This window comes from Labeo rohita, chromosome 3 (assembly GCF_022985175.1).
Source record: "Labeo rohita strain BAU-BD-2019 chromosome 3, IGBB_LRoh.1.0, whole genome shotgun sequence".
In the NCBI taxonomy this organism is placed as follows: Eukaryota; Metazoa; Chordata; class Actinopteri; order Cypriniformes; family Cyprinidae; genus Labeo; species Labeo rohita.
Window position 1 is genome coordinate 32,257,306 of NC_066871.1, and position 27,821 is coordinate 32,285,126.

The following is a 27,821-nucleotide window of genomic DNA, read 5'->3' on the forward strand; positions in this document are numbered from 1 at the left end:
AAACTTAAGTATTTTCCAACCTTGTATCACAAGACAGTTGAATGGCGCTACCGAGAGCGCACGTCATGTGAAAGAGCGTCAACTAAAAGCGCAATTCTGATTGGTCCGCCGGCGTGTCAATCACCCACAGCGGTCTGGGGTTTGCCTGGCTCTCGCTGTTAGCATGCTAATGTGCAAAGCAAACTCTTAAGTCAACTTTGCCTTGTGCGGCAGTATGGAAACGAACGCGAGCAGGTAGTTGACAGAATCAGCAACAAAGTTGAATTTAACGAAAAATTAAACCGACGGATACTACAAAACGCAGCTAACAAATGTCCAGGAACATTTGCTGTCCCGACAAGTGCAAGAAGTTCCTAGTTTACATGGAATAACGGTTGTTGTGTGTGTTGTTGGGACTTGAATACTTTTGAAGTCAGCTTGAAAGAGCATTTAAGAACAATGAATCTGTCTTTTGACGACCCGTCACTGGACACCCTGGACTCCAGTTTGACTTTACATGATCCGAGTGATATTGACACGGCTCTGCTCAGTGACATTGATGGTAAGAGATCATTTGTTTACACTTGTAGTGCTGGTTGACAGGCTGGAGAAAGCGAATTGTGTGTTTGTAGGTTAGGGACGGATACGTCTATACGTATATAGATGGAGCTGTCAGACGTATACACGTGTTTATAATTACTAAGCATTTTATTGACTTATTTTAATGTGTAATACGCAAGCTATTTTGTCTAATCACTCGTCATATAGTATGCTCGTTTTACTCTGAATCATACAGTTATACGCTTTCATACATACTAATATGAAGGTGTGAGCAGGTCTGATCAGGTGGTGTCTGTGATGCTGGGCGTCATGTATGAAAACAAACATCATATGCCTGTGTGCTTTATTTGCACATGCATAATGTTGCTTTGTGCTTTAGATCTAATCAAAACGAAAATAAAACGCAAGGTGCTATTAGATTATAGACAGTGTTCATTGTCTAGCAGGAGAAGTTGCTTTGAGGGCTGCCCCGCCCCCTCCAACTTGGAGCGGTGACGTCACGTGAGGTTACTCTCGGCCATTCCCTCAATACACGTATATTCTGACCTACCAACACAGATCTATTATGATTCATATTTAAGACCTGAAACGTAAATCGACAAATTAAAAAAAAAAATCTACAAATCTGTATCTCGTACCAAAATGTTTTTTATGTAATAATTCGAAATGGAATTGTATTTAAAGTACGAGTATTATCTCACTGTGGGCGTGTTTTTAATGTGCAGTATTGTAGCCTTCAGTATTGAGATTATTAATGGTTCAGCTGTAACTGTATAGCGAATGTAAGCGAAGTGACCGACAGTAACCCTGTGTCGAAGCGGACGGTGTCCGATAGTAACCTCAGGCACGCGCGCGCTGCGCGGCATAGCGAGGCGCTTTCTAGGCCTCTGATTGGCTGAGCGCGATCACCTCATACAAACACACTGGCCGCCGCCATGGTTGTGCACACTGAAGGAGTCTTATGTTACATGGGGTCACATGTATGCAAAACACGTTTTGAACAGATAAATAAAATTAAATTAAATTAAATAAAGCAAAACAAAATAACTGCATACATACACTGTTTACACTCTGTTATTTGTGATTTTTTTTAAATAAATAAATAAGTATATGATGATATAATTCTCAACATTAATAATGATAATAATAATAATTATTATTAATATTATTTGCATTTTTGTTGCTGTTTTTTATTATAAAACAACAACCATGATATTATTATTATTATTAATATTATTATTATTAATGTTATTGTTATCAAAGTCATGGAGGATTTTCAAGGAGTTAATTCCCAATAGTGTAAAATATAATAATAATAACAACAACAACAACAACAATAATAATTATTTTATTATTATTATTATTATTATTATTATTATTATTATTATTAGTCAGTGAGGTTACTCTGCTGGAGAGTTAATTTCCAACAGTGTAAAAAGATGATGATCATGATTATGATTATTATTATTTGCATTTACATTGCTGTTTTTAATATTGTGGTTGTTTTTTTATAATAAAAATAACAGCAACAAAAATGCATTTACAATGCATTAACAACAACAATAATAATAATAATAATAACAACAACAATAATAATAATAATAATAATAATAATCATAATAATTATTATTATTATTATTATATTTTTACACTATTGGGAATTAACTCTCCAGCAGAGTAACCTCACTGACTTTGATAATAATTCTTCTTCTTGTTGTTATTATTATTATTTGCATTTTTGTTGCTATTATTATTATTATAAAACAACCACCAGGGTATTATTATTATTATTATTATTATTATTATTATTATTAAGTCAGTATGATTACTCTGATGGAGAGCAAATTCCCAACAGTGTAAAATTATTCTGATTTTATTATTATTTAAAGTAGTAACGCAAACAGTATATTCAATTAGATGTAATATGTGCATAATGGATCTTAATAATATTATTGTATTATTTAATAAAAATAATGCTTTGTTAAAAAATATATATATATATAATTAACTGTAACTGTAATGTTAATTTCAAGAGGAAAATTTGTCTTGAGGGTATGTCTAAAGTAAATTGTCTATTAAATACAAGATAATTAAAATGTCATTATGCTGGCACGGCTAGATGAGTGTGATTAAATGATTTTGGTAAATTGTAACTCAGTGTTATCATTAATTATTAAGCTTTAATTTTGTCAGTGTTTTTGTAGCCCAAAGGTTTTGAGTTTCATAACCAATAGTTTAATAAAGGCATTTTATTTGTCGGGCTCAGCGGCGAAGGTGGTTATGAGACGAATGATCTTGACCAGGCTGTGTCTGTCCTTGTGCGAGAGGATTTGCAGTGAATGATGAAACTCTGTAATGGGGCACTCTGTAGTCAGATCAGCGTCTCCAGCCTAGAGCTGAATTAAAGCCAGGCGGCATGAGCTGAATTTGCCATGGTTTAGTGCAGATGTGGGATCAAACCTGATGAGTGTGAAAATGAACTTGTGCTCTGTGGATCTCACAGGCCTCGACACCTCAGTCGTGTTGAGATGAAACTCAAAATAACCAGCAAAATACACTGATATTCAAAAGTCTGGGATCAGTAAGATTTTTTTTTTTACGTTTTTTTTAAGTCTTTTCTGCTCATCAAGGCTGCATTTATTTGATTAAAAATAATATTGCAATTTAAAATGCTTTTGTATTTTAATACACTTTAAAATGTAATTTATTCCTGTGATGCCAAGCTGAATTTTCAGCATCATTACTCTAGTCTTCAGTGTCACATGATCCTTCAGAAATCATTCTGATAAGCTGATTCAGGAAACAGTTGTGCTGCTTAATAAAAATTTTTTTGGAACCTGTGGCACTTTTTTTCAGGATTCTTTGATGAATAAGAAATATTAAAAAGAACACTTTTTATTTAAAATATAAATATTTTATTTCAAATTTCAATATTTCATAATATTCACACTTAATAATAATATAAAAAAAAAGATTGCACTGACTAACTTAAATGTTGAAATGTATGGGAACTTAATATATAATTAGCCATGTTAAGAACATTTTGTTGGACAAAAAATGTGGGCATTATGAGTCACCTGTGTTTTTGATCCATTTTCCAAAAAGTGAGATGCACAGTACCTTTCAGTTCGGGTCTATTTTATTTTATTTTATTTTATTATTTTCGGGAAAAAAAATGCACTTTCATTCAGAAAGGACAGATTCAACTGATCAAAAGTAAAGACAGTAAAGACATTTATAATGTTACAACAGATTCCCATTTCAAATAAATACAGTTCGCATTATTATGATTTCTGATTTCTGAAAGATTATGTGACACTGAAGACTGAAGTGATGATGCTGAAAATTCAGATTTGCATCACAGAAATAAATAGCATTTTAAAATATATTCAAGTAAAAAGCAGTTAATTTTAATTGTAATAATATTTCATAATATTACTGCTTTTATTGTATTTTTTGATCAAATAAGTGCTGCTTTAATGAGCATAAGAGACTTTTTCAAAAGTATTAAAACGTATTACCAACCTCAGACTTTTGAATGGTAGATTATCTGCTTAAAGTTTATTTTGACAACAATTTCTATGATCCCCAAGCCTTGAAATTAAAACTCACACTTTTAGTTTCATCGCGTGGCATAAACCATTTCTAAAGTACTCTGAATTTCTGTTATTTTGTAGTCTTTTAATAGGCAGTAGTGTGATTATATTTGAAAGATTAGATTAATCTGGATGATAGTGTTACCAAGTTGTAATACACCTCCCTTTTATTACAGGGCTGTTAAACACACATCTTGTGCTTTTTTGACAGTACATCTGATTAGGTTAATGCATTCCCTAAGAATCAGATTCATCACCTTGGTGTTACCAGCACAATGCTCTTCTGTTTGAGCCACAAGAAACCCATTGCTCACCGTATGTCCATCTCTATTTCCATGTTTTACCAGATATGCTCCAGCTTATCAACAACCAGGACATGGAGTTTGGAGGGCTGTTCGATCACGCTCCATTTCCTGTCTCCGCAGCCCCCACGCAGGACCTCTCAACCCTGACCCACTCCAGCCCTTCCTCTCCTCCACCCGCCTCTTCTACGCCCACCAACACCTCCTCCATCCTCAGCAGCAGCCCTCACCTGGACGCTCTGCTGGGCCCCCCCATTACCCGCAGTTCCTCCATCCCAGACAAAGTGTTCCACCCTCCCACTTTCCAGCAGTCTCCTCTGGCACAGGTGACCTCCACCCCCACAAACCCCGCCACACTACAGACCACGCAGCCCAAAGCTCAGCCTGCTCCGTCTCCCAGTCTCCATCCTGCCACCCCACCGGCTCTGAGCCAAGTTGCCCCGGCCGGGAAAAGCCCTGTGTTTGGTGCTACCCAGCAGGCCCTCTTCAGCTCGCCGACACCCCAACCACAGCAGCAGCAGCCTGTGGTCACTTACTCCACCCAGAACGGCTTTACTGGTACGTTTTATTAGCTAAAGCATAGTATGATCACTAAGAAATGGTTTGCATTGTTTTCAACTAAAAACGTATATTTTTCTATTTCTCAAACTTTTTTTACAATACAACAAAGATATGATTTTTGAAAACAATACCATTATCATACACTAGTGCATTTTTATTTTAAAACGCATAACGTTCGCTACCGTTACGCCTGTTGTTTGCACTACTCTGGCATTTTTGACCTTTACACTAGTGCGTTATTGCATTAAAACGGCTAACTTCTTTTGTAAAAAAAACTGTAAAAAAAAAATTGCGGAAGATTTATGGTAAAAACAAAAAAAATGGCAGCTGTGGTTGCCATTATTTTACCATAAAAAATAGGTTTTACGGTTTTGTGGTATTAACTTGCATTTAAATACCATAATTTCATTAACTGATATAATGTTAATATACCAACCTATTGAAGTACTGGAATCTGTTTTGTACCTTTGTAATACACTGATAACCACCAAAAGCATATGGTAATGAGAAAGTCACATGATGGAAAAAAGATTTATGAAAGCTGAATAAATAAGCTTTCCACTGATGTGTGGTTTGTTAGGTTAGGACAATATTTGGCCGAGATACAACTATTTTGAAAATCTGAAATCTGGGTGTGCCAAAAAAAATCAAAATATTAAGAAAATCACCTTTAAAGTTGTCCAAATGAAGTTATTAGCAATGTATATTACTAATCAAAGATTAAAGGAGAAGTCCACTTCCAAAACAAAGATTGACATATAATGTACTCACCTCCTTGTCATCCAAGATGTTCATGTCTTTTTCTTCAGTCGTAAAGAAATTGTTTTTTGAGGAAAACATTTCAGCACTTTTTTTTTTTTTCCATATAATGGACTGATGTGGTGCCCCGAGTTTGAACTTCCAAAATACAGTTTAAATGCGGCTTCAAACGAGCCGAGGAAGAAAGGTCTTATCTAGTGAAAAGATTGGTTATTGCTTTGACATCACCCACTACTGGCCTGGCTTGAACAATACAATGCTTTTAGTCTTTTTCACAGATTTGTGTGAACAGGTATTGCTTTGCAATTGTATGTGAAGCTTTTAAAATAGTAAAGGAAAAACTTTTAGTACATTGTTGTGTAAACGCCATAATCCTAAGTCATGCTCTGTAAAAAAACAATTTGTTAAGCCAACTTAAAATAATTTGTTACCTGGCTGCCTTAAACTTTTAAAACTAGTTAACTCAAAAAATTATAGTCAGCTTGAAATGTTAAGTTGTACTAAGTGACAACTTTTATTTGAGTTTATTCAACTTAAAATTTTAAGGCAGCTGGGTAACTTACCCAGCTTTTAAGTTTAACAAACCAACATTTTTGTTAAGTCAACTCAAATATCTAAGTTGTCACTTTGTACTTAACATTTCAAGTTAACTAAACTAATTTGCGTTATCTAAACTTAAAATTTTAGGGCAGCAGGGTAACAAACTATATTAAGTTGACTTATCAAATTGTGTGTTTTTTTTTTTTTTTTGTGTTTTGTTTTTTAGTGTGGAAACGTTTTTTGGCTCATCAAAATGTAACCAATTTCAGTTTCATTGTTTAAGTTATACAACCTTCAACTAGACTACTTTTAAAAAAGATTTTAAATGACTTTAAATGAATAAAAAAGATTTTAAATGATCATTTTAAATGATGAGTATATATATATATATATATATACCACAATTGGCCAAACACAGCACTTTTGAAGAGCAAAAAATCTCATTTGTGTGCAAGATCTACCAGTGAGCTTAAAACTGCAAGAAGGTGCCTTCAGAAACATGCCATGCCAGCCTTATCTTACATTAAAGTATCAGTCTTGATTAAACTTCGTAAAAGAACATTTGTTGGCTCAGTAATAGCAGTAAAATCAGCTGAGCTAAGCATTTGTTCTAGTGCTATCATATTATCACAGTGATTTCAAAGTGGTTTTTAAATGTGCAATGCTTACATATTTGATTGCATGGTTGAACTAGATATGTGGTTTTATGAAGGCATGTGTTTATGACTCTTTATAGTAAACCTTATAGTAACCAGATCATAAGTCTTACTCTTTCAGCAGACTTTTTTTATTAAATGTTTATGTGTTCTTTTGTGTAATGATTATGCATGTTGCTCATGAGTAATGCACGGTATGCACGCTATGCACACTGTTCATGACTACCACTATTACTAAGACTATAAAACGCTTCACCTTTGATCGGTGATGTCAGCACTACTGTTCAGGTAGCTGTAATCTCTTATGAGAAGGCAATTTGAGTTCAAGGTGTAGACGGTGAAGTCACTGTTGTCAGTCTTGGAAACCTAGTGAACTTGGCGTACGATGTGCTCATGTGTAAAGCTGCCCAGCCCACATTCTGTCTTTGTATATGCTTTTATCATTTCCTTTCGTTCTGCTTATCATTTTCGAGCCTAAGGTAATGTCACCACCAGTCCAAAGAGAGAATACAACATCACGCTAGCGTAAATCAAAGTTCAGCCAGGGTGAATCAAGTTAAGTAGTTAAATTACTGTCTTACTGTTATTATTGCAGTCATGCTTTACCTAACGTCCCATCATAATGAACTTTGATAAGATTAGAGTGTGATTTTTGTTTTATGTGTGCACTCAAGTCTTAAAAATTCATAAGATGTTATTATTCTTATGTGGGCTAGAAGTAGGTGTGACATTGCAAAGCATATTTGTTGAAATCACTAAAGTAATCAGTGAAAACCTGTGGAGGCTGAGGATTAAAACACTTAATCACAGTAAACTGAACAGGGAAAAGTGACATTTAAAAGTGATTACAAATAAAAACATAATTAAAAGTGATGAAAACGGCTAACATTTCTAACGATACCTAATAAGAGCAAATGTAAGAGCTCCACATGTTGATTTAGATATGATGTAGGGCTGCATGATTTATCACAGTGAATTTTTGATGTAGATGAGTTTGTTTCTTCATGGGAACAGTTTTGGAGAAATTTCGCACTATTTCACCAGTGCATCCTCTGCAGCGAATGGATGCCGTCAGAATAAGAGTCCAAATTGACAAAAGCATCGTATGTTCTTAAATGACTGCACGTTCACATATCAGTTTTTAAACAACAGTAATAAAGTGCCGAAGGGTAATTAAGATTTCTTAATGATATGTTTACTTTAGTGCAACTTCTTGCCTTTCTGACCTCTTATGATCTGATTCTTGTTCTTGCAGCTGTAACTCAGCAGAGCTCTCCTCAGCCAATCCCGAGTCTCCCTGCCTCTCCACAGAATGTTCAGCCAGTGGCCATCCAAACCCAGGTGCAGAGTCTGTCGGCTTCACCAATCTTGACCACCTCCTCCAGCCCTCCCACACAGACCATCTCCCCTCAGGTTCAGCAGGTTCCTGTAAGTGCATATATTGGCCTACTGATGCCCACATATGCGTAACTTACATTTTATAGCCTTTATCCTGTGTGATAAACGTTCATGTGTTTTACAGGTTTTGTTGCAGCCACAGTTTATTAAGGCAGACTCTCTATTGCTCACAACTCTGAAACCCGATGCATCTATGGTAACGACGGTAGCATCACCCTGCATCACATCGCTGGCTACATCCACAGCGCCAGTCCAAAACACCTCACTGCAGGTACACAAACACAGTCCAATTTATTGTTTTGTTCTTGGTGTGAACTTGCTCTCAGTTGTTTAGTATTGTTACAGAGCCATGTTCAAGATATTTGATATTGAATGTCATATTTAAAACTTGCCAAAGGTAATTAAATAAGTTTAATTAAGGGCCAAGCAACAAAGGTGCTTAGGGCACCTATTGAATCCATTAGTTTTCTTTCTTGTTTCTTCCTCTTCCACTCTCAGAGTCTATAGCAGCCCATAGAACCGCTTGTGAGATAGTTGTGAAGTTTGGCACACACATAAAGAACTGTCTCAACATTAACCATAGCAAATTTTGAGTCTCTGTCTCAAACTCTCTAGCACCACCAATAGGCCGAATTTGCATTCATTTCTGCTAATAACTTCTGAACTGTAAGGATTAAAATCAAAATTCATTTTTTCCTCTGATTGGCTCATCCCCAGTCAAAAGCTTATCAGCATTTTAAATTCTATGAGTTTTTCACGTTTTTGAGTTTTGTGAAAAATCTACTTTTTCGAACTCGTCTTAGACACTTTGTCTGAATTTTTTTTTTTTTCCAGCAAAATTTTCTCTGTTCATATTAAGACCATGCTGGCAAAAAGTTAGCAAAAGCTTTTTGATATACTAAATGTTAACGAATGTTAACGAATTTGATGAAATCAAAATTTGATGAAATTTGCGCAAAAATTGTCACAAGGCTATATCTTTAATGATTTAGCAGACTCGGACCTAACTTGGTATGTGTTATAACAAGCATGACCTAAAGGCACATGAGTAGTTTCAGCAAAGTATTTTCACCATCTACTGGTCAAAATATTGTTAGATTCAGAATGGCATACCGAATTGAACAGCACCTAATTTTCCTATGTCGGCCTTTTTGGGCATCGGCTGTTTTGTGTTTTGTAAAAAAAAAAAAAAAAAAACTACTTTTCTGAGCTCGTCCTAGACAGTTTGTTCGATTTTCACCAAATTTGGCTCAGATCATAATCAGACAATGCTGGCAAAAAGTTATCAAAAGCTTTTTGATGTACCAAACTGTTTTCGTATAGTGTGTTAACGAATTTGACAAAATCCACACAAAAATGGATATGAGGCTAAATCTTCACAATGCATTAGCGGATTTGGACCAAATTTGGTACGTGTTATAATAAGCATGACCTGAGGCCACATGAGCAGTTTCAGCACAGTGCCATTTAAAAAATGGCCATTTCTGCTTATAACTTCTGACCACTTTGGCCAAAAATAATAAGATTGGTCTCGTTAGATTCAGAATGGTATATATATATTTTTTTCTATATCAACCTTTTTTGGGCATCGGCTGTTTTGTGGTAAAATTCTGTATTAACAAATGGCTTTAACAGGGGTCTCCAGCCCTGCTCCTGGAGAGCTACTGTACTGCAGAGTTCAGCTTCAACCCTAATCAAACACACCTGAATCAGCTAATCAAGGGCTGCATCTGAAAACCAATAAGCAGTTGACTTTTTGCCTTGCTACTTTATCTAGCAGCGACTTCGCAGACAGCGTTTGTGCACCTCACAAAACTGATTTCGGACGTGCTTCTGAGGCAGCGTAACAGTTTAATGATCTACAACAAAACAGAACAAGCTTTTGTGATAACTAAGCAAATATTTAATTACTATAATACTGATTACTCTAAAGAAATACCATCAAAACTGCAAAAAGTTTGTCACAAACATACATTTACACACAAACTGACTACCAAACACAACTTTCAGACACCGTCTTTATTCTTTGCTCAACCATCATGGAATGGAACGCACAGAATTGTGGGATATCAAAGGCAGCGGAGGATACATCTATGCTGCATTCAAAAATTGGCCAAATTAAGGTATCTCTGGAGGCAGGAAGTGAAGCCAACACCGGATTCGAATGTGCCTTCCTACCTTGGAATGTGCCCTCCGAAGGCAGCATTTTCCATTGTTCGGATGTAGCCAAGGTGTTCATGGCTACATAATTACAGACCGGTGTGTTGAACGAGGGTTGTAACTGAAGTCTGCAGGAAGGTAGCACTCCAGGAGCTGGGTTGGACATCCCTGGTCTTTACTAAGTAATTAAAGACAGCTCCTTAGCTCTTCATTTTACTTATGTTGTGCTTGGGCCCTTAATTGCTAGTTTAATTGACTAAAAGTGAGTCTCTCACTTTTAGATTGCCCAAGGTGTTTCTAAAGACCTTTTTATTTTGTGGATCTGTCACAGGCACTGATGAGTGGAGGCACCATCCTGACCACCGTTCCGTTGGTGGTGGACACAGAGAAGCTGCCCATCAATCGCATCGCCATCAGCGGAAAACCAGGCGGCCAGCCGCACAAGGGTGAGAAACGCACGGCCCATAACGCCATTGAAAAACGCTACCGCTCCTCCATCAACGACAAGATTGTTGAACTCAAAGACCTAGTGGCTGGGACAGAAGCTAAGGTAGGCTCATTGTCTGCAAAACTTGGGTACACATCTGGTTATTTAGTCACCAAGATAAACTTTCTTCATGTAACCTTTGAAATTCATTTGAAAACTTTAACCAGATGGTGAGCTTTCACAGCTCTTATCTTACCTGGAAGATGTCTTTAATATCATTAGGACCCGAGCACAGATGGTGCGAGAACCCTATTGGAATTGCTCAGTTTTTTTCCTTCTTCAAAATGAATCACATTTTTGAAAGCCTAAATGCTCAAAAACCATGACACTTTTCACACATGCCAAAGTGGTGAAAATGTACATCTGATATGAGTTTCAGAAGTGGATAGGGCCACCTATAAAATTTCAACGAAGTGCCCCGTAAGCTGTTTCACGTACATGCACAAAATTCAGTAGACAGATGTAACACACCAATAGTTGCAAAAAAGTCCTCTGGTACTAAGTCCGAAAGGACATTTATTTTGAATTTTCTCTGCAAGCTTTGTGCCGTTTTTGCCATTTTCAGGTGTTGTATTTAAACAAACTCCTCCTAGAGATGTAAACAGATCAACACCAGATTTGGTCCGTGTAATCTAAAGCCCTTTCTGACATTAAATTGCGAAGAGTTTTCGTTGAAGGGCATGTCTGTGGTGGCCTGACAAACTTCAATGTTTCACCACGAAACAGGAAGTTGTTATAATTCAGGCATACAATTTCCAATCTGCACCAAAATTCACATGTTTGATAAGAGTCCTGTCCTGAACACATGGCCATGCCCATATTCACTTATAGTGATAGTGCTATATATGTCATGTTTTACACTAACACAAACATGCCATGTTCAATCTGCACCAAACTTAATATGTTTGATCAAAGTCCTGCTTGAAGACATCTACATGCCAATATTCAGTTATAGGCATAGCGCCACTAACTGGCAGCAGGAAGTTAGGTACATGTAAATAACTTTGACATTTTCCTTCTATATTAATCACTTTAAATGCGTATTGTTCACCATTTGCCATTTCCCTAAAGCCACTGGGGTGGTGGTGAGCCCAGGTGGGAGGGCCCTTTCGAGATGATTCTAAGATGAATCTTCTCCCTTATACAGCTCAATAAGTCGGCCGTGTTGAGGAAAGCCATTGACTACATTCGCTACCTTCAGCAGTCCAACCAAAAACTGAAGCAAGAGAACCTGGCACTCAAAATGTCCATTCAGAAGAACAGTAAGTTCAGTCTAAATATATATAAAATGATTTAAAATAGCACACTACTTTTTTTTCTTTGCATTGACCCGTCCCTTCTTTTCCTCAGAGTCTCTAAAGGACCTTGTGATTATGGAAGTGGACGTGAAACCAGAAATCCCCACCCCTCCAGCATCAGACGTCGGCTCGCCTCAATCCAGCGGCCCTTTCTCCCACCACGGCAGCGACTCGGAGCCGGACAGCCCGATGGGAGAAGACAGCAAGGTAGCAGAAACTCCAGAGCTCCTATCATGCTTTTAATGAATTGGCTTCAGTCATGAAGTAATTGGATGTGTTAGTGTGTGGTGGATAATTCGATTGCTTGAGGTCAAGAACTTGGAAGAATAAGCATGTAATGATCTAACTCCAATTTCTGTTTCCTGTTCTGTCTATTAGCCTGTGGTTGAGAGGGCTGGTGGAATGCTGGACCGCTCTCGCATGGCTCTGTGTGCCTTCACTCTGCTCTTCCTGTCCTTTAACCCGCTGGCATCCCTGCTGTGTGGCGGCTGGAGCAGCTCTGGGACGACAGTGTCTGGACACACAGGAAGGAATATGCTTACGGTGCAGGATGCAGGTGCTAATACTCACAGCTTGTGAGAGATTCAATATGTTCACAGTCCCATTCCTAACTAAATGCTAACAGTGCGATCTTGTTTTGATATGTGTAGCCGAGTCTTGGGGTTGGATGGATTGGATGTTGCCCACTCTTCTGGTGTGGCTGTTGAATGGCGTTCTGGTCGCTGGAGTTTTGATCCGCTTGCTCGTGTATGGAGAACCCGTGACCAGACCTCACTCAGAATCATCTGTCCTCTTCTGGAGACACCGCAAGCAGGCCGATCTGGATCTAGCCAGGGTAAAGAAGATTGAAACCACTCTTTTGCAAATTTGTGTTTGATCTGGAGGTCAGAGTTTATCTCTTCCACACATCTGATTTCTGTTTGTCTAATGTTTTTTTATTTCTGCAGGGAGACTTTGCTCAGGCTTCTCAGAACCTCTGGACGTGTCTCAAAGCTCTTGGTCGCCCTCTGCCCACGTCTCAGCTGGACCTGACCTGTGCGGTGCTGTGGTCTGCCCTGCGTCTGTGTCTGCAGAGACTGTGGGTGGGCCGCTGGCTAGCCAGCCGTGCTGGAGCTCTCCGCTCCAGCCGCCCCCTGCAGGAAGATGCCCGCAAGAGCTGCCGTGATGCCGCCTTGGTCTACCACCGTCTACACCAGCTCCACATGACCGGTAAGCATACAGAGGAATCAGGTGACCTTGTGGAGAGCAACTGTTAGGCTACCTTTTTACTCTGACAATTGCATACGATTGTTGAATTTTGTTTCTCAGTTCACTATATTAAAATGAATAGCGAATGTATACATATATAAACACAAACATATGACAGCAAATATGTTTGAAAGAAAAGTGTGGTTTCTAGATTAATGCAAATAATTAATGCAAATAATCATTTAGCGATTATAAAAGAATATATATATATATTTTGGACATAATTATTCTTTATTGCCCTTTTCACAGATAATACAGTTTAAATAATATAGAGCCCTGGACATGACGTGAAGAGAAAAAAAAAAAAAAAATAATATGTTGTGACCACAAATTAAGAAATCATCACTCCTTATTAATTAGTTTCCTTGTTTTAGTTAAATTTTGGCCACATTGTACTACTTTGTTCCCTTGTTTTAATCCAGTTAAATTATGGCCACTATTTAACAATGTACACAATTTACTTAAAAATAAGGAACAAATGAAAAATTGATGTTTTTACATTTTTCACGAATAGTTTTGATTATGATACATCACATCTAGTTAGGTGGTCGCTTATAGTCTTATATGTGACCCTGGACAACCAGACCAGTCATAAGGGTCAGTTTTTGGGATTTGAGATTTATACATCTGATGTATGGTTTGTTAGGATAGGACACTATTTAGAGATCCAACTTTTTGAAAATCTGTAATCTGAGGGTGCAAAAAATCTAAATATTGAGTAAGTTGCCTTTAAAGTTGTCCAAATGAATATTACTAATCAAAAATTGAGTTTTGATATATTTACAGTAGGAAATTTACAAAATATCTTCATGAAACATGATCTTTACTTAATATCCTAATGATTTTTTGGCATAAAAGAAAAATCGATAATTTTGACCCATACAATATATTTCTGGCTAGTGGCTATACCTGTGCTACTTAAGACTGGTTTTGTGGTCCAGGGTTACATGTGTAGTTCAAATATTTCAACACACCCAAACAGTGTTATTTTAGTGTCATTATGATATTATTATATTTAATTATGTATAATTATATTTAATTTTAAGTCATTTTATATAAACAGGATGATTTTATAAATTATACATTTTGTTTATACTTTTTTATTTTAGTTTTAATTTTAATTATTTTGATACATCAAGTTGAATCAATTAATTAAAATAAGAAATGTTTTCTTCAACTAGAAAAGTTTTTTTTATCTTTTAATGTATTCCTGTTAACGTTTATTTCAATAACAAAATGTTATTTTTTTTTCTTCTGGTTTTAGTTTTAGTTAACTATAGTAACTCTGCATCTGAAGCTCAAAACAATAGAAAAATATCAATATATCTATGAAATATATTAATGAATCTGTTTTACTGAGAATTTGGCTGTATTAAAATGCAGTGTGTGAGCACAGAGAGGTAAGAATATACGAAGCACTGATGTCATGAATATGCTAATTAGCATATGACACAAAACAGTATTTATTGTTTGAATGTCTTAAAAAAAAGGCCGACATTTTAAAGCCGAGACCTTATTTCATACCAGAAGTAACCTGCTCTGTCTTGTCTGTCGGCGTGTTGTCAGTTTCCTCTTTGCTCCGTGATGCATGTTTCACTATGTGAGATCAGGATGTGTAGTGTGAGAGCAGGATTGTTTTTCGGACATAGCAACAGGGTCAACTGACAAATATATCCAGATGAGAGAAGGGAGGGTGGTATTCATACACAAGGAGTCAATTGAAATATTCATACCATCAAATGTCATGTAATTATTAATTAGATCTTTTAGCCATTCATTATATTTGCTCATTTTTGTTGATCTGTGTGCAGGTAAACTCGGAGGAAGCCACCTCTCTGCGATCCACATGGCACTGAGCGCTCTCAACCTGGCCGAGTGTGCAGGAGACTGTCTTCCTGTTGCCACACTGGCAGAAATCTATGTGTCTGCAGCCCTACGGGTTAAAACCAGCCTGCCACGCCTGCTTCACTTCACCACTGTTAGTACACGCACATACATGCATTTATGGCATTATCATAATTTTTTTCCAAACACTTCGCAAGGATGAATCTGTGTATTGTGAATGTGTTAAGAGCCTGTGTTTGTTCCGTGTGTCAAAACTGAAGTATATTTTGCAGTTTTAATGTAGCTTGCAATTAGCATGTTATTAAGATAGCAGCATGTAGGGCCCTATGAATTCAGTTTTATTTCCGTTTCTTCTGTTTTAATTTTTCCAAATTCTGTTTTTTCTATTTTAATTTTACTGGACTTCTTTTTTTTTTTTTTTATCGTTAAATTACATTTTATTAATCAAAAAGCAAGTCCAATTAATTAAAAAATTAACAAAACAGTTATAAAATGTATACAATTTAACATCAAGTTAAGTTTAAAAAAAGTTTAACAAAAATGACGTTTAGGGCCCTTTTTTTCTCGCCTTCTGTTTTATCATTACCAAATTCAGTTTAAGTATGTCTAATTATTTGAATGCATAAAAACAACTTAATTTATTAAAGTTTATTTTTACAATATTTTTGCAATATTTACATTTTTCTGGTTATCAAATGAAGGCATAAAATATTAAATTAATTAGTCTTTTAATAACAATGTTACTATTAAAATTAAAGCATGAAAGAAATATTGTGATTATTCCGTAATAAAATTGTTTTAACTTTTTTTTTTTTTAACAATTCACACACATGGAGACACGCAGAACATGAACGATTCATACTAGTTCATATCGCAATTTGATTTAAGTGTAATGACATACTTTTGATTAAATCATCCAAACTTCCAACATCCAACCAATTCCGTGACATTCCGTGTTATACAGTACATTCCGTTTTTATGACTGGATTCCTTGATTCTGTAGGGCCCTATATTCTAAATGCATTGTCTAAAATCTAAAATGCATTGTGCACATTAATATTTGATGATAAGGTTCATTTGTAATTTCATTGCATTGTTTTTTTTTTTTTTTTTTTTTTTTTTTTTTTACAATGTCCAGTATTGAATGAATTTTATTTAAAAAAAAAAAAAAAAAAAATATATATATATATATATATATATATATATATATATGGTCTTGGATTTATTTTTCACTGAGCTTGTTGTAGTGCATTTTGGGATTGGATTTTGTGCCAAGGATACATGCAGTGCTGCCTTAGACTTTGGCCAAATTGAGATATCTTAAAAGTCCAGTTCTACTTTTCAGACACTTAAAATGCTGCATTGGTAGGAAGCTCACTAGGTTTTGGAACAGCATCAGAATGGCTCTTTTCATCCAGTCCTGTTATTTAAATGGCACATGCTTTCATTTTTGTTTGATGGCGTATTCGTATTTTCTTTGTGTGCTGCATATGGTAAGTGTAGATATGATTTTTCATTTTTCTGTCCTGCAGCGGGTGTTCTTGAGCAGCGCTCGGCAGGCCTGTCTCTCGCCCAGCGGCAGCGTCCCTCCTGCCATGCAGTGGCTGTGTCACCCTCTAGGTCACCGTTTCTTTGTGGATGAGGACTGGTCCATACGCAGCACCCCTAAAGAGAGCATCTACAGCCAGGCTGGGAACTCAGGTCAGCACCATACAGAGAAAATCAGGCTGATTTGTATTGTGTTTATGAATGTGTTCCTGATAATGGTTCCCCGGTCTCACCCTTGTGTGTTTTTGTTTCTGTAGTTGACCCGCTGGCTCAGGTGACCCAGGCGTTCCGCGAGCATCTGTTGGAAAAGGCTCTGTACTGCGTTGCACAGCCACGAGGCGACAAGAACCTCACTGATGGAGATGGGTGAGTGATTATTGTCAATGCATGTGTACACACATCTCATATAGGCTACTGAAGGGAATAGAGCTGCACTGGTATCTAGACCAGGAACTAAACAGTTATCCACTTTTTCTACAAGTGCATTCATAATATTATTAAGTGTAAGTGTGAACATGGTTTGGGGAGAAAAAAAAACAAAAAGAAAAACAGGCAAAATAGCATAGATGTATAATATTTGCCATAATATAAAAATTAGTAATGGCCAAAAATTATACACTGATGTATATATGTATGTAATGGTTTAATATTTACATTTACAAAAGTAAAAACAAACCTTTCTCTGTTAATGTTACTAATTTTATTTATGTATTTTTTATATGTATTTTATTTAAGAAACTTCATGTTTTTAAAATATTAAATGATGAATAAGTGAATGTAATATATTTAATATTTACATTTACAAAAAAAAAAAAAAAAAAAAAATGAATTCCTACTAATATTTTTAAATTACACTTCCGTTCAAAATTTTGGGGTCAGTAAGATTTTTAGTTTATTTTAAGAAATTGCATGCATTTATTATATTAAATGATGAATAAATGTATTTGTATGTAATGTATTTAATATTTAAATGTACTAAATTTACAATTTAGTAAATTTACAAATTTACAATTTTATAATACAAATTTACTATGAATTCCTACTAATTTTTTAAATGAACTACACTACTGTTCAAAAGGTGAATTTTATTTTATTGATTTTAATTTATTTTATTGAAGAAATTGCATGCATTTCATATATTAAATGATAAATAAATAAATGTAATATATTTAATATTTAAATTTACAAAATTAAAAACAAACGTACTATGAATTCCTACTAATATTTTTAAATTAACTACACTACTGTTTCAAAGTCTGGGGTCAGTGAAATTTATTTTATTTTATTTTATTTTGTCTTATTTTTATTTTATTTTATTTTATTTTAATAAATTACATGCATTAAATGATCAGAAGTGACAGTATAGATATTTGTAACGTTACAAATAATAATAATAATATATAATGATATGAATAAGACATGTTTCTTAAACAGCAAATTAGCATATTAGCAATTGCAGTAATAAGTTACATTTAAAATACTTTTAAACATTTTACATAATGTTTAAGTAGAAAACAGTTATTTAACATTTAATAACATTTTACTGTATGTTTGATTTAAATAAATTAACATGAATAAAATAAAAATAAAATATCTGACCCTAAATATTTGTGTACATTTAACAGTTCTATAATAATTAAAACTAAAGCTAAATCTTCAATAAAAATTTAAATGTCAAAATATACACACAATGCAAATGAGTAAGTTTTCTAGTGGAGTTAGCTAATATGCTTCAATCAGTGCTACACATTTGGCCAGTTTTTGTTGCTAAATATAACAAATTGTGACACTATATAAATACTTTACATTTAAATCAGTCTTATAATTGTATAATTCGAGTGCTAATTTGAGCTGTGTGCGTTTGTTTCGACAGTGAATACTCGGACTCTCTGGAATACCTGCAGTTACTCACCAGCGCCTCAGATGCAGCCGGAGCCACGACACAGTCCTTCGCTATCGGATCAAACATGGCCACTGTTACAGGTCAGCTCTCAATTAACTTCTGCTCTGACCCCGAGTGCTGATTCGGGGGCTCCTGCATCATATTATCGATATCAGAGAATAACATTTCAGACGAGTCACAGCTGAGAGGGTGGCCACTGCTGGGCTCTGTATGTACAGCTCAAATAAGTTTGCTCTGTCGCTTTCTGTTCAGCTCAGCACATTTCACATCACACTGCTTTCATCTCAGCATGTTTCAGTCAAGCAGATGTTAGTCAGGGTGAACGAAGGACATGTCGTGAGTGTGCGCGTGTGTGCGTGTGTGATCACCATTGTGTCCTTGACCTCCAGGATGTGACCCTCACTCCAAATGGTGGTCGTCAGTTGCCGTGGTGATCATTAATTGGCTCCAGGGAGACGACGTGGCGGCGGAGAGATTGTACCCGGCGGTGGAACACTTGCCACGCAGCCTTCAGACCGCTGAGTGAGTGACGTGTGACACAGGCCATGTTTTTACTTTCAAAATGATTATTAATCAAAATACTGTTAGGTGAATAAAAATCATACTGGTTGACAGGTTCCTCAAATTTACACAGATTTCCTGGTAGTAGTTCATCATGTTGTCTATGGACAACCACAAAGCATTATTATACATTTATTATACATATTATACAACCACAGAGTATTATACATTTATGGTTTAATACATCTATTTACAAAATTAAAAACAAACTTGGAAATCCTACAAATATGTTTAATTTGCTAAAAAACATCACTACCATTCAAATTTTATTTTATTTTTTTTTTTTTTTTTAAGCCAAGAAATGGCATTCAGCTGTTCAACACTGATAATAAATGCCATTTTAGTATTTAGTATTTTTTTTTATATTTTAAATTTTAAATTATCTTTGTATTTTCTTTTTCTTTGTATATACATATTGTTTTGTAATTTTGTGCTTTTGTGATTTGTGCTAAAATTATTTAAATTATTCTTCCATTTATATTTTTCATTAAAGTTTAGTTACATATTAAGACAATTATAATATTACAATATTACATACAAGTTTCTTTTTCTATTTTTTTTAAGAAATTGCATGCATTAAATGTGTTAAATGATCAAAAATATAAAGACATTTATAATGTTACAGAAGTTTCTGTTTCAAATAAAAGTATTGTTTCTTTTAAAGTTATGCTTCCATTAATATTTTTATCCATTAAGTTTATATGTTTTATCCATATAGTAATTAAGAGTTACATTAATGTTCATACGTGTTTTATTTATTTATTTTTTTAAATAAATTGCATGCATTTAATGCTTTGATTGATTAAAATTCTAAAGACACTTACAATATAACAAAAGTTTCTGTTTTAAATAAATGCTGCTCTTTTGACTTTTCTATTCATCAGCACAACTGTTCAACATTGATGATAAGAAATGTCATTTTAGTGTAATTTATATTTTATAAGATTTTTAATATTTTTAATTAGCTTTCATCTTAATATTTTCTGTTTTTATTTTTTTTATTTTTAATTTTTTTTTAATTATCTGTAATTCATTTTTATTTCAGTTTTAGATTTAAATAAGTTTAGGTTGAAGTACTAAACTTTTTGAATCCCTAAAGTTTAATTAATTAATTAGTTAAGAAATTACATTTATAATGTTACAAAAGTTTTTATTTCAAATGAATGCTTCTCTTTTGAAATTTCTGTTCATCATCACAACTGTGATAAGAAATGTAATTAAAGATATATTATTGTAGTATTTTTATATATTTTCTCTTTTATGTTTTATATTTCTATGTGCTTTTGCTATTTTTTTTTTAAATAAAATATTAAAAATTATTTGAATTATTATAAAATTAATTCAGTTATTTTGCCATTTATAATTTTCATTAAAAGATAATTTTTGTGTTTTTTTTTTTTTTTATCCATGTAGTATTTGCATTTTATTGCAGCTTTATTTCAATTAACAAAAAATATTTTTAATAGTTACAATTTTGGTCAACAATAATAACACTGGCAGTCTCAGAATAATTGTGTTCATTTTTTTTTTAATCATATGAAGTGTTTTTTTAAGTGTTTTATTTATTATGATGTTCTCTCAAGGAAAGGCTGTTTTAAATTCAAACCCTTATGCCATTCTCAGACCATATGTACTTTCAAAAATATTATTACCACGAGTAAACAAAGATCAAATTGGTTGTAAAGACTGCTGAGTTATCGCCTACTTTCATCAGAGTGGCTTTTCCTGGCAAACCACTCTTTGTTGATACAGCCGAATTTATCTTTCCACTCGTTGTCCGGGAATAACGCTTTGTTTGATGTGATTTTTGTGTCGGTTTATTGCTTTTAGCTCGGTCTGTGCTAAGCCCATCCTGTTTGTGTTGCAGGAGTCCGCTACCCAAAGCCTGTCTGAACACTTTCAAAGCGGTGCGCTCCCTTCTGGCCAAACCAGAGAACTACCAGCTCAGCCTCAGCTACTGTGAGAAAGCCAGCGGCCTGTTCAGAGACAGCCTCAACCTCGGCCCACACTGCAGCACCAACACGCTAGACAAGGTATATACACGCACACACACACACACACACACACACACACACGTAGAGTCGCTGTATTATGCGGAGCTGTTAGTTTGCAGCGTGTGTTTTGTCTTGGACAGGGCTGTAGTGCATTGTAGTTGCATTGCATGTGACTCAACTGTGCAATGTTTCTGCAGTGCAACACAGAGCTGGACCACAGTCTCTCTCCTGAACACACACATTTTTTTTTTTTGTTTTGATTAACCAGTCTCAGGGTGATGTAAAAGGTAATTCTCCTCAAATTTACAGATGTCATGGTAGTAGTTAATCATGTTTGTGGACATGTACAACAATGTTTGACAACCACATATATAGTATTATGTAGTATTACACAGGTTTAGACATTTATTTACAATTATTATATATTTAATATATTTTTAATATTTATATTGTGCTTTAATTTATTACATTAACAATAATTTCACTACTTAAACTCCACTTCAGTTGGTCTGCCATTTCTTATTTTCATTTTATTTCAGCTTGTTTTCATTTAACAAATAAATGTGAATAGTTAATATATTATATTATATTATATTATGTTATATATGATATTGTATTATATACATTTTATGTATTATGTATTTTATATATGTCTAGTGAGCTTTAATTTATTCTTATCTCAGTTTTTTTTTATAGAATTTTAGTACTTAAACTAATTTCACTTGATCTGCCATTTCTTATTTTTGTTTTATTTTATTTTAGCTTTATTTCAATTAACAAAATCAAATTTTAATAGTTGTATTATATTATATACATTTAATGTGTGTGTGTATGTGTGTGTATATATATATATATATATATATATATATATATATATAATTTTTAGTTCATTTTAGTTCTGAAGTAGTTAACTAATAAAGGTTATTGCAAAGTGTTACTGTTTTATTTGTATTTGTTCTATTAATATTATTGTTATTATATTTAAACATAAACTGCCCAAAAACATTTATACACTATTATGTGTCTAAATATATTTGTGTATTTTTCCTTTCTGTAAAATTCTAACAATTAAATGTTGTACAAATAGCATTTAGTTCCATTTGAGAAAACTCAGTTACTTTTATTGTATTTTATTTTATTTTATTTTTAGTGAAATGCTCTTAAAATTAAAGTTTATTTAAAATGAACAAAAATGTTTGTGGTAAGAACGTTTGGCAGCGCATCATTTTAATGATATTAAGCAGATGTCAAGACATCATTTGTATAACAAAACATTCAACTGTTTATTTGTTTGAGCATGTTTTTTTGCTGTGTGTTACACACACACAGATGGTATTTGTGCTCTTGAAGAAGAAAATCTCAAGGTTTTTCTTTTGGAATGGAGAGAATGTGTGATCTGATTTCAGTCTGTGTGTCTGTGTGTGCCGTAGCTGGTGCAGTTGCTGCTGTGTGATCTGTTGTTGGTGACGCGCACGAACGTGTGGCGGGAGCAGCAGGTGGCGTCTCAGCAAAGCTCCCCGACGGCCGCCTCACCTGCAGAGCTGCAGGGCTTCCAGCAGGACCTCAGCTCCCTACGCAAACTCGCACAGAGCTTCAGACCGGCCATGCGCAGGGTGAGAGGCCAGAGTCCACACAAAAAATGACACATGCTTATATTTATGTCTCAAGTTCATTGAACCGTGAAATGTTCTTTTTGAGCAAACAATTGCACACAACTTGTACTGGATAAGGCAGTGTGATTGAAATCTTATGTAACTAGCAAAAGCTATATAGCATAATGCCACCCACTCTCTGTCTCTGACACACAGATTTTTTTTTTATTCTTTCTTTATATTTCAAAGAAAATACATATATTTAATAAATGGAAAATAATAAATATAAAAAGCTGATATATATACAGCTGAGGTCAAAAGTTCACATCGTCCTTTTTGCAATAGAAAATAGTTGAATTTATAAATGACCCTGTTCAAAAGTTTACATACACTTGATTTTTAATACTGTGTTGTTACCTGAATGATCCACAGCTGTGTTTTTTTGTTTAGTGATAGTTGTTCATGAGTCACTTGTTTGTCCTGAACAGTTAAACTGCGCGCTGTTCTTCAGAAAAATCCTTCAGGTCTCACAAATTCTTTGGTTTTCCAACAGTTTTGTATATTTGAACCCTTTCCAACAATGACTGCATGATTGTGAGATCAACTGAGGGACTCATATGCAACTATAACAGAAGGTTCAAACACTCACTGATGCTCCAGAAGGAAACACAATGCATGAAGAGCCGGGGGTGAAAACTTTTTAAATTTGAAGATCAGGGTAAATTTAACTTCTTCTGGGAAACATGTAAGGATCTTCTGTAGCTTCTAAAGGGCAGTACTAAATAAAAAAAAAAAACTATGATATCCAGGCAAAATAAGAAAAATTTACACATCTTTATTCTGTTCAAAAGTTTTCACCCCCCGGCTCTTCATGCATTGTTTTTCCTTCTGAAGCATCAGTGAGCGTTTGAACCTTCTGTGTTAGTTACATATGAGTCCCTCAGTTGTCCTCAGTGTGAAAAGATGGATCTCAAAATCATACAGTCATTGTTGGAAAGGGTTCACATGCACAAAAATGCTGGAAAACCAAATAATTTGTGGGACCTGAAGGATTTTTCTGAAGAACAGCAGACAGTTTAACTGTTCAGGACAAACAAGGGACTCGTGAACAACTATCACTAAACAAAAAAACAGCTGTGGATCATATAGGTAACAACACAGTGTTAAGAATCAAGCGTATGTAAACTTTTGAACGGGGTCATTTTTATAAATTTTATAATAAACGTCTTTTATATGAAATATCATATTCAGGTCAGTACTAAAATAACATGCATTTTGTATGATCCCTCTTATTTTGGTAAAATAATTAACATTTTGCAGATTCTGAAAGGGGGATGTAAACTTTTGACCTCAACTGTTAGTGATTTATTTTTTTGAATTCCATTTGTAAGGCAAACTTTGTAAATAACACCTCATACAAATTCTGAAAGGTTGAATTTTTTTTGGCAGATGTTCTTATTTAAAGCGGATTATAAAAAGGCTGCACACTAATCTTGTTTTATAAGAAAGTATGTGTATGTTTGACATCAAAAGCACATTATTTTCTTGGTTTACCTTAGGGTTTTGCAGGCAGGATTATTTAGCGTGGGTTCCATTTGTTTGCCTGTATAACTCAATTGCTCTGTTTTTGTGTCTCTGCAGTTGTTCCTGCATGAAGCCACAGCTCGGCTGATGGCGGGAGCCAGTCCAACACGCACACACCAGCTCTTGGACCGCAGTCTGCGCCGCCGAGCCACGCCTGGAAGCAGAACAGGTAAACATGCAGTGTGTGTGTGCAGAGTGTTCAAAGTCCCACTTTGAAAGCATTTGTTTATATTTTTAAAATGTCTTAATTTCTTAGATTTTAAGAATGATTATTTATTTGAACAAGAGTGTTTGATGTTGAACAAGAATGTTGCATGTAGGTTCAAAATTCTTACCAGCCATGAATATTGTTTTTATTTAGTTAATTATTATTGTTTTTATTATCTTTAAACCATGCTTAGGGTCAGTAATTTTTTTTTAAAGAAATTAATACTTTTATTCAGCAAAGATGCATTAAATTGAGCGAAAGTGACAGAAAAGACATTTATTATCTTACAAAAGATTTGTAATAAATGCTGTTCTTTTCAACTTTATATTCATGAAACAATCCTTTGATATAAAGCAGTACAACTGTTTTCAATGTAATGAAAAAAAATATAATAATAATAATCATTATAACAGCATATTAGACTGATTTCTGAGTAATGATGGAATAAATTACATTTTTAAATATATTGAAATACAAGAGTCATTTTAAATTGGAATTATATTTCATAATCCTGTTTTTAACTTTATTTTTGTTCAAATAAATTAGTCAGACTTCTTAAAAAAAATATACAATTGGCCAATTATTATATAATATTATATTATATTATGTTATATTATATTATATTATGTTATATTATGTTATATTATATTATATTATACTATATTATATTATATTATATTATATTCAGCTAATATTTGCTGAATATGGAGCAATATGACAAAAAATAATTTTAGAACCTTTTTTGATGAATAAATAGTTAAAAGGAACAGCATTTGTTCAAAATTATAATTTGTTTTTACAATATAAGACTTTGCTATCACTTTCTATCAATTGAACACATCTTTGGTGAATAAAACATTAATTTCTTTCAAAAAAGAAAGAATTTAAAATTGTAAATAAGTTACGTTTTAAAACATTCAAATACAAAACAGTTATTTTTAATTGTAATAATATTTCAGAATACTGTTTTTACTGTATGTGTGTGTGTATATATATGTATATATATATATATATATATATATATATATATTTTTATTTTTTTTTTTCATAATTTTTTGATTGGTAAAACGTTAAAAAAACAACATTTACTCGAAATATAAATCTTTTCTAATAATAGGAGTCTTTGCTATCCCTTTTTGTCCATTTAACACATTCTTGCTGAATAAAAATATTAATTTCTTTTAAAACAATAAAGAATTAACATTTACTGACTACAACATTTTAAATGATAGTTTTATAGCGTTACAAAAGATTTCTATTTTAAATGAGTGCTGTTCTTTTTAACGTTTTATTTATTAAAGAATTCTGGAAAAAAAAAAGTGTCACAGGTTGCAACAAAATATTAAGCATCACAACTGTTTTCAACAATGATAATAAATCAGCATATTAGAATGAGCTCTATAGGATAATGTAACACTTATGACTGGAGTAATGATGCTGAAAATTCAGCTTTGATCACAGGAATAAATTATATGTTAAAATAGATTCACATAGAAAACAGTTATTTTACATTGAAATAATATATAAGATACTACTTGTATTAAAAAAATGGGCAGGTCAAAACATTACTAGTTGACCGTTCGATTTGGATAATATCATCATTCTATTATTCTTGTGTGTTTCCACAGAGGAGTGCGAGATGCATCCAGGCCAGCGGGAGCAGGCAGAGGCCGTGATGCTGGCGTGCCGCTACCTGCCCCCTTCCTTCCTGTCAGCTCCGGGTCAGAGGGTGGGCATGCTGGTGGACGCCGCCCGGACGCTGGAGAAACTAGGCGACAAACGCACCCTCCACGACTGCCAACAGATGATCATCAAACTAGGCAGCGGAACGACCGTCACGTCCACCTAGCCGACTACACACCGACACACACACACACACTTAAGAGCACTTTTACAAACACACCCCAAGTTCTCTCAATCGAGAGAATCGACACGCTCTTTATTTCAGGCCTCAGTCAATATCATCCAACAACGCCAAGACTGTTTCGACTCTCCCCGACAATTCAAAACCAATGACGAGATGCAGAGGCAATAACGGGACCCTTGTCCAAACAGTGTTTTCTTGACATTTTTGATATGAAATGAAATATTTAAGTTATTTATCTGCCCTGAAAGAAATTGAAGAGGTTTTTTTTCTTCTGTGAAATGGCTATGTGAAACGATGCACTGCCAGTGCTGACGTTAGCCACAAGATGGTGATTTGGTGGGGTGAACTGGACACGTTTTGTAGAGCTTTGCTTTACTATTAGCACCTTTTGAGAGAAATAAACATCGTTGAATAAAGTAGTTCCTACTTACAGCATGTTATCTTCTGGGATGAATTCTACATATTGATTTGAGAAAATTTAAGGCTTTATAAAAGTTCTTTCCTTTGTATATATATTTTAAGTGTATTTATGATTTGTCTGGACACTGTGGGTGAGCAGTATTTGAAGAGGGGCCGATGGTACGTTTTGTTGTGCCGCTGCTGCAGGTGAACCATATGAAGAAGTCAGCAGAACAAAAAACGGTTTCTACCAACAGTCACTGGATTTGTGTCCATTTGCACTATTAAGTGAGTGGGCTGCTCAGTCACCTACAGACAAAAACAAGCCCACCGGTTACCATTGAATCCACTGTTTATTTGGTATTTTCCAACCAGTCTTCCATTGGAGTTAGTGAATCCAAATAATTCCATCTGCATCGAATGTTATTGAAGTATTGACTCTAAAGCAAAGACATCAGCGTTAACATCTCTATCCAAAGATAAGATTTGATAGCGATATGAGGATCTGCCTGCAGCTCTTGTTAGGGAGAGAACCATATTTATATTTCATATCTAGTCCTGTACGAACTCTGATTACTAGACACGTTTTCTATTCGCAGTAACCGTGAGATTTGCAATTTGACATTCATTACTTGTCGCTAACTTTTCTGTAGTGCTTGTGATCCAGTCTCAAAGACGAAATGTGTTTAAACTTGCAGGCGCACACATAGTATATCCTGTTGTCTTCTGTTTGATTTATTCTTAAGAATGTAAATAAAAGTCTTTTGTAATGAAA

General features: G+C 34.4%; 1 protein-coding gene across 1 annotated transcript; it reads left to right on the forward strand.

Annotated features, from left to right (window-relative positions):
* The first annotated feature begins 106 nt into the window (after nucleotides 1-106).
* Nucleotides 107-27,821, forward strand: srebf1 (sterol regulatory element binding transcription factor 1). The gene is made up of 19 exons (XM_051106419.1): nucleotides 107-541; nucleotides 4,484-4,996; nucleotides 8,210-8,382; nucleotides 8,477-8,623; nucleotides 10,844-11,062; nucleotides 12,147-12,261; nucleotides 12,350-12,504; nucleotides 12,676-12,853; nucleotides 12,948-13,132; nucleotides 13,245-13,506; nucleotides 15,357-15,523; nucleotides 16,923-17,091; nucleotides 17,196-17,304; nucleotides 18,812-18,921; nucleotides 19,231-19,363; nucleotides 21,270-21,435; nucleotides 22,827-23,009; nucleotides 24,630-24,741; nucleotides 26,409-27,821. The coding sequence occupies exons 1-19, from the start codon at nucleotides 439-441 to the stop codon at nucleotides 26,627-26,629; spliced, it is 3,420 nt and encodes a 1,139-aa protein (XP_050962376.1). The 5' UTR covers nucleotides 107-438; the 3' UTR covers nucleotides 26,630-27,821.

Coding starts and splice junctions, on each gene's coding strand:
- srebf1 (XM_051106419.1), top strand. CDS start 439: ATGAATCTGTCTTTTGACGACCCGTCACTGGACACCCTGGACTCCAGT. Junction 11,063..12,146: donor TGGCTGGGACAGAAGCTAAG/GTAGGCTCATTG, acceptor TCCCTTATACAG/CTCAATAAGTCGGCCGTGTT. Junction 23,010..24,629: donor TCAGACCGGCCATGCGCAGG/GTGAGAGGCCAG, acceptor GTGTCTCTGCAG/TTGTTCCTGCATGAAGCCAC.